General features: G+C 37.6%; 1 protein-coding gene across 2 annotated transcripts; it reads right to left on the reverse strand.

Moving 5' to 3' along the window:
* Positions 1–1,877: 1,877 nt before the first annotated feature.
* On the reverse strand, positions 1,878–11,024 carry NDC1 (NAD(P)H dehydrogenase C1). 2 transcript variants are annotated; one of them, XM_023663092.2, is made up of 11 exons: positions 10,843–11,024; positions 9,955–10,154; positions 6,858–6,950; positions 6,058–6,124; positions 5,784–5,967; positions 5,299–5,392; positions 4,994–5,206; positions 4,476–4,880; positions 4,113–4,189; positions 3,693–3,796; positions 1,878–2,191 (listed from the first exon to the last, which is right to left on the reverse strand). In XM_023663092.2, exons 1-11 carry the CDS (start codon positions 10,889–10,891, stop codon positions 2,052–2,054), a joined length of 1,626 nt encoding a protein of 541 aa, XP_023518860.2. In that variant the 5' UTR covers positions 10,892–11,024; the 3' UTR covers positions 1,878–2,051. The 2 variants fall into 2 exon arrangements, with proteins under 2 accessions (XP_023518860.2, XP_023518859.2); XM_023663091.2 differs by having other exon boundaries at positions 6,858–6,953; positions 10,843–11,023.
* Between the last annotated feature and the right edge of the window lie 379 nt (positions 11,025–11,403).

Consider the following 11,403-nt stretch of genomic DNA (forward strand, 5'->3'; position numbering starts at 1 on the left):
AGATTTATAAATCATAATCCATTTCTATTATAATTACTTATGATCCAACCTACAAACTCGAAATTTTAAGGGATTAAAAAATTAAAATCATTTTTTTGGTACCAGAGAATAAATGGAGTTGGAATTTATGAGAACGTCTCGATTATATGTCGTTTTATCATATTAATTATATAGAACGATAGACTAAAGTGAACGTAATTGTTGCTGATTGATACTTTTTTTTCAAATTTTTTGTACTAAAAAATTATATATAATAGTATAATATTACAGATAAGTATGTAACAGTGAAAAATCCACATTTTTAGACCGTAAGTTTGCGAGTCAGACATTTGAGTTCATCAATTTAAACCCTTTTTGAATTAAGAATTTAGGTTCATCAATCTTGTGAGCGAAGATATCAAGGAGTATAAGCAAGTAAACCATCTCAAACAATCTTATTGTTAGGACTAAAATTGGATCGAGAGGACAGATACATATTACAAAGGAAATTAGCAAAACTAACGGCAAATAATTCAAAGCAGTACAAAATTCAAACTAGTGAGGCAAAGGAGTAGGGAAGAATTAGGGTTGAAGCCCAAATTCAACACCTCAGCCTCGGTATAAGATGGAGCTGACCTCTCGAGGAAACGTAAGAAACCCTAATGGTTCTCGTATAAAAACGTAAGTACTTTCTCGTTTTCGTAATTTTTTGTGCTAACTCAAGCATCGGAGCTAGTGTGGTAAGGCTCACTGGTGTGTAGTTTCTTTTCCTTTTATACGTCACGTTCTTTCCCCCTGAACAAATTTACAATTGCTATCCCGTGAAGGTCAAATGTGCATTCCCAGTTCAAATTTTGACAACACCCATAACAAAAAGAAAAAAGAAAATCGAGTTAATGTTTATAAATTTCAACTTTAAAGAGTTTGTTCGTGTGTAAATGCATTCGGATCGTACAATCATTCACAAAAGAAGCTAAAAGAAACAATTGCAATCAATACAAGGCAATGGAAAGTTGAGAGAGAAAAGTTGTAGAAGAAAAGGAAACAAAGGACAAAAGATTCCCCTCTTATTTTTTCTTTCTTTCCATTATAGATTTCATGCTGATTTGACGGTTGAATATAATACAATCTCGACCGTTGAGTACAATACAGTCTCGACGGTTGAGTACAATACAGTCTCGACGATTGAGTATAATTTTAAGGCTCGAATAGTTGACAAGAACATTTTTGTCACTGTTGAGTACAATACAGTCTCGACGGTTGAGTACAATACAGTCTCGACGATTGAGTATAATTTTAAGGCTCCAATAGTTGACAAGAACATTTTTGTCACTTTCTATTCTAATAAATGCCGAATTGATGTTTCAAATGATAGTATTTGTCGGTAGTACATATTAGAATTGATCAAATTCTTTGTGCTTATAATGAATATTGATATATAAAAAAAAATGTCGGTTTCATCTTTAGCTACAACAAAATCAAAATCAAAGGTGTGAAAATCAATGTTTTTAGTTTTCAAAACTTGACTCGATAAATAGATGTAAAAAACAGATAACAAAACAAAAGAATTTACGATAAATAGATGTAAAAAACAGATAACAAAACAAAAGAATTTACGAGCAGTAGTGTTTATAGGTCAAATATTCAAAAACAAAAAATTATACCCTACAATTTCTACATCTATAATCGAAATCTATATATCGAAAAACAAAAACAAAATTTTGAAAACCCCTATTTTTTTATTTTCAAAACTTGACTGGTAAATAGACGTAAAGAACAGATAACAAAATAAAGAAATTCCACAACATACATAGGCCAAATATTCTAAAATAAAAAATCAAATAGTTATCAAGCAGGACGTACAATTTCCACATCTGTAATCGAAACCTATATATTGAAAAAACAAAAACAAAATTTTGAAAACCATTGGTTTTGGTTTTCAAAACTTGGCTCGATAAACAAACGTAAAAAACAGATAACAAAATAAAGGAATTCACGAGTAAAAGTAGTGTTTATAGGTCAAATATTCACAAACCAAAAACAAAATAGTTATTAAACGAGCTTACAATACTTCATTGACCTGTGAAGACACCAGTTAAGGTGGTCTGAATTGATGCAATGGAATCAACAGCAGACTTAGTGAGCCAACTGATACCCACTTTTAGCCTATGCTCATCCGTTGGCAGCCTTATCAAGTATGCTATTTTTCTTGCTGCCAAAATACAATGATATAATAAACAGAAAGAACTAGAACATGCCAAAACCACCTATGCTAGTTCATTCTAGAATGACTTTGTAGGATCAAAAGCACTCAAATTCATCCGTTTAAGAACGACATAAAAACACTTTTAAGTATGACAACTTAAGTCCACCGCTAGCAAATATTGTCCGCTTTGGCCCGTTACGTATAGTCGTCAGCCTCACGGTTTTAAAACACGTCTACTAGGGAGAGGTTTCCACACCCTTCTAAGGGATGCTTCGTTCTCCTCTCCGATGTGGGATCTCACAATCCACCCCTTGAGTGGCCAATGTCCTCGCTGGTACACTGCTTAGCGTCTGGCTCTGATACCATTTGTAACAGCCCAAGTCCACCGCTAGCACATATTGTCCACTTTGGCCCGTTACGTGTCTCTATCAACCTCACGATTTTAAAATGCATCTACTAGGGAGAAATTTCCACACTCTTATAAGGAATGACTTCGTTCCCTCTCCAACCGATGTGAGATCTCGCAATCCACCCCCTTGGGAGGCCAGTGTCCTCGCTGGCACACCGCCTGGTGTCTAGCTCTAATACCATTTGTTACAGCTCAAGTCCACCGCTAACAGATATTGTCTGCTTTGGCCAGTTACATATTACCGTCAGCCTCACGGTTTTAATACGCATCTAATAGGGAGAAGTTTCCATACCCTTATAAGGAATGCTTCGTCCCTCTCGAATTGAAAGTGTTTCGGCTCAAATACTTGTCTCGAAAACACTTCAAAAACTATTTATTTAAGGATTCCGAACCACAGCTCTATAAAATTCGGCAACTTTTAAACCTATTTTTGAGGAAATACTAAGCACTTACTCCAAGGGACACTTCAAAAGTAAATATTTTCTTTCAGTATTCTAATAGCATTGTATAACAAAAGTATCATAAAAACTTCTAAATTTTCTTTTAATTAACTCAAGACTGCTCAAGAATGAGCCATGTCGAACTCATTCCCAAGCGTATTTAGAATTTTTCTAAATGCATATTTGACATACCATGCCCTAAACTTAGTCGTGCCAGTCGTGCCAATAGATTGGTAAATCCTCAAATGTCGAACAAAGAACTCCAAAAGAAAAAGGAGTCAAGCCTCCTCGAAGGCACGAAGGCAGTAAAAAATGACGAAGAAGACTCCAAAGGAGTTGAGCCTCGATTAAGGGAAGACGTGCTTTGTTCGAGGGGAAGTGTTGGATGATGAAAGTCCCACATCGACTAATTTAGGGAATGCTCATGCGTTTATAACCAAAGAATACTCTCTCCATTGGGATGAGGCCTTTTGGGAAGCCCAAAGCAAAGTCATGAGAGCTTATGCTCAAAGTGGACAATATCATACCATTGTGGAGAGTCGTGTTCGTCTAACGATACGATGAACGTATATCAGGAAAATTTTATTGTTCAAAAGCACTTGTTGCTATAACATCGTGACATAACAGGTCGTATCAAACTCGCGAGATTAGAACATACCTGCATGACCAGCTGGACCTTCCAAGGTTAAACCTTCAATGAAACTTGGAGTAACTGAAGCGTCATTTCTACCCAAAGTCATCATCTCTCCTAAATTCTGAAATCTGCAAGTCAAATAGAGAAATCACAGAGTTCATTATATTGACCAGCGAGTTTGGAACGACTTCTCGAAAAATATAAATATCTATGTTTTGACCAAGACACTTTTCTTGCTTGATCTTAACCACTTTTTCTCGAAGGCGTAGTTTTATTCTAACCACTCTTTAGAGTTCTAACCAAATACAGATAATTTTGAAGAAAAAAAACAATTTGAGTCCTCCCTGAATACTTTAAGAAGCAAGCCAAATACACGGGAAAGGAAATAGATCAATAAAAGCTGAGAACAGGTTAGTTTTATATCGAGACGATCAAATTTCGAACCTAAAGGGCAAAAGAGGACGGTTGTTGATGGCAGCCCAGAGGTTCCAACCAGCGAAGTCTGCTTGCTGGAAAGCAACCTGCACAGACAACAGGAGCATATCTTCAAATCGACGACTTCGAAGATATATTCAGAAATAAAATCAAATAAAATAAGCGGACGAGTAGGGAAAATTGAAGAAAATACAAAGGAGACTTTATCTAGATATTTGACATATTGGATGTTACAGGGAAATTCAGTGAGGTTCTCACTCGTTTATCAAACAATAGTATGCCTGCATGTACATCCTCAAGAACATAGAGACTGAACAGATGGAAAAATCAGCATCCAAGTTTAATGCATCAGCTCAAATTTGCATTGCATACCTGTGCTGTGGCAGGAAGAAGCCGTCCATTTGAATCTCTCAAGGAAGACGAGTCGCCGAGTGCAAATATCCGTGGATGACCCTTAACACGAAGGGTTTCATCGGTTTCAGCTTGCCCCCGAGAATTCAGAGGAAGCTGCTCACGGTAAGTTTTGGAAGATTCCAAAGTCGAAAGCAAAGATTTTGATCCAACGGTCCATAATACTAAATCAGCTTCCAGGGTACGACCTTGTGATCCTCTTTCAGTAGGTTGAAGCTCCAACCTATACCTACTCGAAGCAAGATCTGATTGAGCGCCTTGGCTTGGTCTGCCGTTTGGCTTTTCTGAGGTTTCTGCATCATCCACTCTCTGAATACTGCGGACGATGTAACCTAGGAGAAGTTCGACATTGCGAGATGATAGAACCTAACATGTATAGCAAGATTTAGCTTGTATAAAGATTACCACAAATCTCATATTCTAGGAATCGTCGAACTAATTAATTCATGTTGTGTTGTGTCTCAAGTTCGATAACATACTTTAAGTGCAGCCTCTCTATTCCCTGGTGGAGCAGTAGGGCAGATCGTGTTCTCCAGATTAATTGCTTGCACCAAACCTCTGTCTTGCAGTCTCTCAGATATTGTGGCAGCTAACTCGACGCCAGAGTAACCACAACCAACAACAGCCACACGAATCAACGATTTCTTACTAAAGTTAGTCCTCTCCAGGGTTTTTAACTGGCTGTCGACCCTCTGCAAAACAAGGAATATCGAAACATAAAATTTAACAACTCACTTCAGTACAAGTAATTGCATCTTAGCTGAGATATTCTCAGTTAGCTCACTTGTGCATCCCCAAGGGTAGAGAAAGGTAAAGCATACTCGGTAGCCCCAGGTACAAGATCAAGCTTAGTTTCAGCACCCAAGGCAAGAACCAGCCTGACTGTCCAAGGTTCATAAGAGAAAAAGTTGAGACTAGCTTTTTCAACAGCCAAAGGAGATCTAAGGCTCCATTACATAACCATTAGGTTTTCAGTTTTTATTTTTGAAAATTAGGCTTATAGACACTACATCTATCTATGGGTTTCTTATTTTTTGTTATTAAATTTTTACAAATGTTTTAAAAAATCAAGCCAAGCTAAAAAAAAAAGTACTTTTTAAAAACTTGTTTTTGTGGTTGGAATTTGACAAAGAATTCAAATGTATTTTTAGGAAAGATGAAAATAGAAAGAAATGGTGGGAAAACAAGTTCTCTTTTTTAGAGAAACTAAAACCAAATGGTTATCAAACGAGGCCTAAATTATCTAAATCTTGAACGCTAAAGGAATACCAATCATATTCAATTTGGAGTCCACTTTCAAGATATACGGTTCCACCACAACTAGCACTTTTAGGATTTTTCACATCAATATGATCACAGGGGTCCAAAAGTTTCACTTTGTCTTGAACAAACTGGACACTCGTATTTGCCAGCAGATCAGAAAAACGAGGCGCAATTTCCCATGCATCCACTTCTGCAAGCAATGGAACAGTATATTTTAAATTGATGTAAGGTACATTATCCTAAAATGCAGTAAATTCTATAACAACACAAAAAGACAAACCTCCAGAAAGAAGTTCATACAACATTGGCTTGAAAACAAAACGTTCAGACTGGTCAACAAGAAGCACCTGGTTTTGTTTCAATAAGATTAAAGACAATCTCAAAAGTGAAGAGTACTCTAGTAACATGAAATCACTTTCCAGATGCTGCACAGAAAATTTATATTCTTCACCAGGTTCAAAAGTGAATGAGAAAATGATTGTCGGAAACAGTGAGCTTCGACGATGTAGAAAACATGAACTATACAAACAGGAAGTCAAGGGAAGAGAAAGACGCACAAGCTGAGCTATTGACAATTGAGACCAATGCTAAGAAAATGTTTACGAGATATCATAGCTCCACACTGCAAGGAAAGAGGGATAATGCTCGACGATTTCCAAGATCTTCTCTACATGAACCGTGGTTCATACTACCTTAAAAAAATATATATGCAGCTAAAATTATTGGAAATCAACACTTCGTTCAAGAGAACGTAAAGGTTATATGGGCTAATTTCACCTTAGCTGCTCAGAAATCTTATCATTGCAAGTAACAAGGCTCACCAACCTAGAAACTGCAAAGATTTGCTTTCTAACTCGCAGATGTTTCAAGAACAAAAACAGTATATCAAAGTAGCCAGAAAAAGGAAAGAATTTTCTATAAATATTGCACCTATGCCTAATTCACAACCAGTTTGATGAGTTGGAAAGGGAAAATGTATGAGAGACACGACATTATAGAATCTAATATGACCTGTATGCACCATGACATGGGCCATAAAAAATAACTTTTGGAAAGAAAAACAATCAAAGGGGATATTACCTGAGGTTTTTTGTTATCTGGCCAGAAGAGAGATTCAAGTCTCAGAGCAGTATACAACCCTCCAAATCCTCCACCTAAGATACACACCCTTGGCTTCTGTGAATGAAAAATTATATTACAATGGAGCACCTTCGCTCAATCCACTTTGACATTCAATTTAAAGAATTTCCATATAGCAGAAAAAGATAGTACACATTATCTTTTGCAAATAAACCTAAAGGAAATAATACACATTAACTTTTAAAAATAAACCTAAAGGAAACAATACCATAAATGCACATTTCAGATGCAATAACGTTGGACATAATGAATGACTATTCTGTCATTTGTTCCAGTGATTATGTTCCAAGTGTATACCATTAGTCTTTGGTTTTTTATGTGTACATATATAAAGACTTTAGTTTACAATAACAAGACTATAAACTACTTCATTCACTTGTGGCTATAACCCGTTCACATCTCCCATCTCTTCCTTTGTACTTAAATCTTAATTTGTTATTTGAGAATCTGTCAACAATCATAAAGCTAGAACAGGTTCTTCTTGACCTGCCACCGAACTGCTAACCTCCCCAATCTACTAAATTCTTGTTTCTTTGATAACACAAAATGTAAACCTACTCCATTCTTCTCTTCTTGATCTCAACCTCTTGATGTAGGATTTGGAGAGCATGATGCAATGGAAGCACCTGCTCCAGAATGTGATTGCTGGAAATGGTTTAGACATTCAAAGATGGACTTCACCATGTCCTAATAAATTTACTTTAGTGAACAGAATCAAAAAATCAACCCCCTTCATGGATAGTGGTCAAAGTGTAACTTATTGATGAGTTAGATTCTGGTGGCAGACCAACTAGTCATGAGTCACATGACAATGGTCGGCCTTGAAATAGAAGCTCTGGCATAGTTCACATGGCATAATAAAGGCTATTTGGTCCCAGTATGAACTCCGATAACTAATTCTCTGAATGCTCAAGTGATAACATAAATCTACCATAAGCAAGAAAGTTATGACTTTGCACCAACATCTACGAATTGTGCATGACTATTAACCACAGTTTGAACTCTTGGCAGCCAATTTATGGGAAATGAATGAAATAACAGATATTTCATGAGTGCAATTTATGGGAAATGAATGTACTAACAGATGTTTCATGAGTGTGTTGAAGAAGGAAACCAAGGTTGAGTTAGCTCGCAATGACAAAGAACTAACCTAATTCATTTTTCCTGTGCCTAGTGTCACGGTCGTACATTTCCAACCATGCAACGTCTGATTTTGACACACTCATGACAAGCCTTGAGGGGAACCCAAGTCCCATATATATTTTTCGCCCGTCCTTGTGGCTTCATCAGACCTTAGGCGAGGTTTGTCTTCGCCCAACCGAACACAACTCTTGCGGAATCTAAGCTTCTTTGGCCACACACGCCGCCTGTGCATGCATGTTTAATCTTCTGTGACCCAACTGACTTGCCTCTACACTAGGCCAAGTCATCCGGCTTGACCTTGCCTCTACTCAGGGCCAATGTCTCTCAATACAACATCGCATCTCATCATGTCCATCTCAGTTTCCAATCAACATGAGCTACATGCCTTGATGCCATCCTAAGTCCCAAGATGTCATTGGTCGTCATAGCTCGCTCTGCATGGTCAACAAGAAAGGACCTATGTGTTGTTCATATCATCGGGTCATCCCGAACATCCATCCATCCATCCATCTGGATTATATCGAGGCATTGGACCCCTATCGTGTCCATGCTAGTACATTCACAGAATTCGTTCCAAATAGCGGTGCATAATCCAACCTCCGATACATGGGCGGAGGCGCAATGTCCACACAATCGTGCCATCCGACATTGTCCTTGAAAGTCCCATTTTAAAGGAAGTTGTCTGAGACACTTGTCTCAGAACGCTCGCCCTCATTGTGACACACGCATGTGCCACAAGGTAGCTCTCTTAGGACACAGGGCCCAGGGGTGGTGGAGAGTCGACACCATACCTCTCCTAAGGTACATTTTGAGGCATTTCCACTTTGGCATGTGTAGACATGATTTTAGCAAACGGTCATATGGTGTCGTGGAGCATCCATCCGGTGTCCGATTGACACCAAATTTGGCGAGCTTCCATCTTTCATACATAACTCTAGAACCGCATGCCTAAACTCCTTTTGGAACCCCAACTTTTGAAGTTAAGGCCCGGTGCCCTACCCGGCCCTTCATCAAGCTTATCATTGCCCCTCATGTTGACATCGTGCCTCTGTCTCACTTGTGCCTCAGCTTGGCTTCAATGCACATAACTTTGGTGTGTTCAGTAATGCACCGTCCTCCTCAGATGCATCATGGCAGGGTCACAACCTTCTCTCTTCATAGTATGGTTGTGACCCCTAGCACTAGACAAGTCCCCCAATCACTTACAATGTAAGTGAAATCCTACTTAATAAAGAAGTAATAAGTAGATGCATAAATCATATGGATCGTACTGTACATAAAATTAACAGTTGTAGCTGGTGTAGTGGAAGGGAAATAAGTTTTATTTAATCAGGAATGAATGCATACAACCTATACAACGAATATTTATACTAAAGCAGCTAACAAGCCAAACTAACCACCTAACTACAACGGCTAAATCTTTAAGACCTGGACCAGCTTGGTTAAACATACCAACTTTCACATCCCCACGGCTGCACAAGTCAACAAAGCTAAATTACTGAAGTACAGAAATATCCAGACATCAGTAGCTAAGCTTTTAAGTGACTGCCAGATATACTTCAAATAAGGAGTAATCAAGAACAAATAATTAATCCAGGCCAAATTACACTGAAAAAAAACAAATCTAATTTATGCAACTCTTCTGAATAAATAATTCTTTAATCGTCTACATGAATGAACTAGTATGACGTCATAAACACTTGGCCAGCCTCATATCTGCTTCAATTCTGAGATAGCCAAATGGCCGAAAGAACAAAATTCCTGAGTAGCTCAGTTACAGGAATGCATATTATTCAGTAGGCTTGTATCTTACATAAATATGCACCAATTCAAGTTCAATGTTTTCAGAATAAATGTGCAAAATTGCTTTCTTCGAACCATCTAGAACACTGACCTTGTAATCTGGCCAGGCATAGAAACGCTTAGCCGATTCACTTTCAGATATCTCTGCAACACCTCCATTGTTTTTTGATGAACTTGAAATAGCACATCTTATCCCCTTCCCTCGAGAGCTTGAGAATTGACATAAATTGGTTCGAATTTTTCTCGAAGAACATGGAAAAAAATTTCCAGATCGCCTTGCCACACCTGAAACTATAGCCATCCAAAAGATAAGCATCAGCGTTGAAAAATCACCATGATTTTAAACCACAGATTTCCTCTCACTTTTTATGGAGTAAATTTCTAGGTAATGCAGATTTTGTAAATTATTACAATTATTGTTACTATTTGATTACTTTCAGTGACCTTGCCCACTTATGTTGGCCTAAACTAATCTCATGGAACAACCACTTGAAACTACTACATCTAAGTTGCTAAAGAAACCTGTAAGATATTAAATCCTAGGTAGCTAAGCACCATAGTTTGAAATCCATTCCAACACTTTGTATTTTTTCCTTGGTTCCATTGATCACTAAGTTACCCATGGATAAAAATGCAAAAAAACGCTGATAGTTCATTGGCAGCCATATTTCAACGAACAGTTCGAATCGACAGATCTCAACAGGCAGCTAACTAGTCCAAACATTTGCAAGACATGCATGCCAGTACCGACCTTCCTAGCTTGCCATTACATCAAGCTCCCGAAGAAATCCAAATAAAACCAATGGCTAACGTTTAAAGGAAGCTAACTAAAACGAATGAATCCAAAGGACCATAAGCACCCGCAATTTCCAGAAACCATAACTGAAATCTTCCAAGAGGAAGCAATAAAATTCTGTTCACAACAAATAGAACCCTTCGAAACCCAATTTTTTGTGAGGTAGAAAGAAAGAAAGCTTACAATTGACGGTTCCAAGAGCGACAGATAGAGATAATGCGGTCGGCGCCATGGATGAGTGCAACAATTACAGAGTTTTCAGTAGAAGAAATGGGGAGTTGTCATGCGAGCCAAGTACTTTGTAGAAGAGAAGAGAAGGTCGGAAAGTGGCTGTTCTAATTCCACGTAGCGTCTGGCAGATGAAGAGAAATTAATTTATTAATCTATTGAATTTTGTAAAAGTAATTTATTTTTATCCATTTTTTTATTTTTTATTTAAAAATGCCCTGTGATATTTTTCCGTTCCAATGATCCAACTCAATTGTTCGGTATTTATATATTGGAACGTATATACTCTTATATACATAGGGTACAATTTATTCCCTAATTAAATTAATTAGGTGTGCCTGGTGTCACAATCGCACTCTTCTTGCAACAACAAAACAACGATTGTACGACACTTGCACTAATCCAGTGAACATGTCAACCATGAAAAATTCAAACTTCACAAACAACGTCGACGTACGCTTGAATCTCAAGTTACGTATGAGAGAAATGTTTTGGAAAACGTAAGAGAGGAAATAC

Source organism: Cucurbita pepo, chromosome 19, assembly GCF_057944985.1.
Source record: "Cucurbita pepo subsp. pepo isolate OVF chromosome 19, ASM5794498v1, whole genome shotgun sequence".
Taxonomy (NCBI): domain Eukaryota; kingdom Viridiplantae; phylum Streptophyta; class Magnoliopsida; order Cucurbitales; family Cucurbitaceae; genus Cucurbita; species Cucurbita pepo.

Bases quoted from the DNA above. Each gene is read 5' to 3' on its own strand.
- NDC1 (XM_023663091.2), bottom strand. From the start codon at position 10,891: ATGGCGCCGACCGCATTATCTCTATCTGTCGCTCTTGGAACCGTCAAT. The intron at 4,881-4,993 runs GTATGTTATCGA...TATACATGTTAG, and splicing joins ATAGAGAGGCTGCACTTAAA to GTTCTATCATCTCGCAATGT. The intron at 4,190-4,475 runs GTATGCAATGCA...TTGTCTGTGCAG, and splicing joins TTCTTCCTGCCACAGCACAG to GTTGCTTTCCAGCAAGCAGA.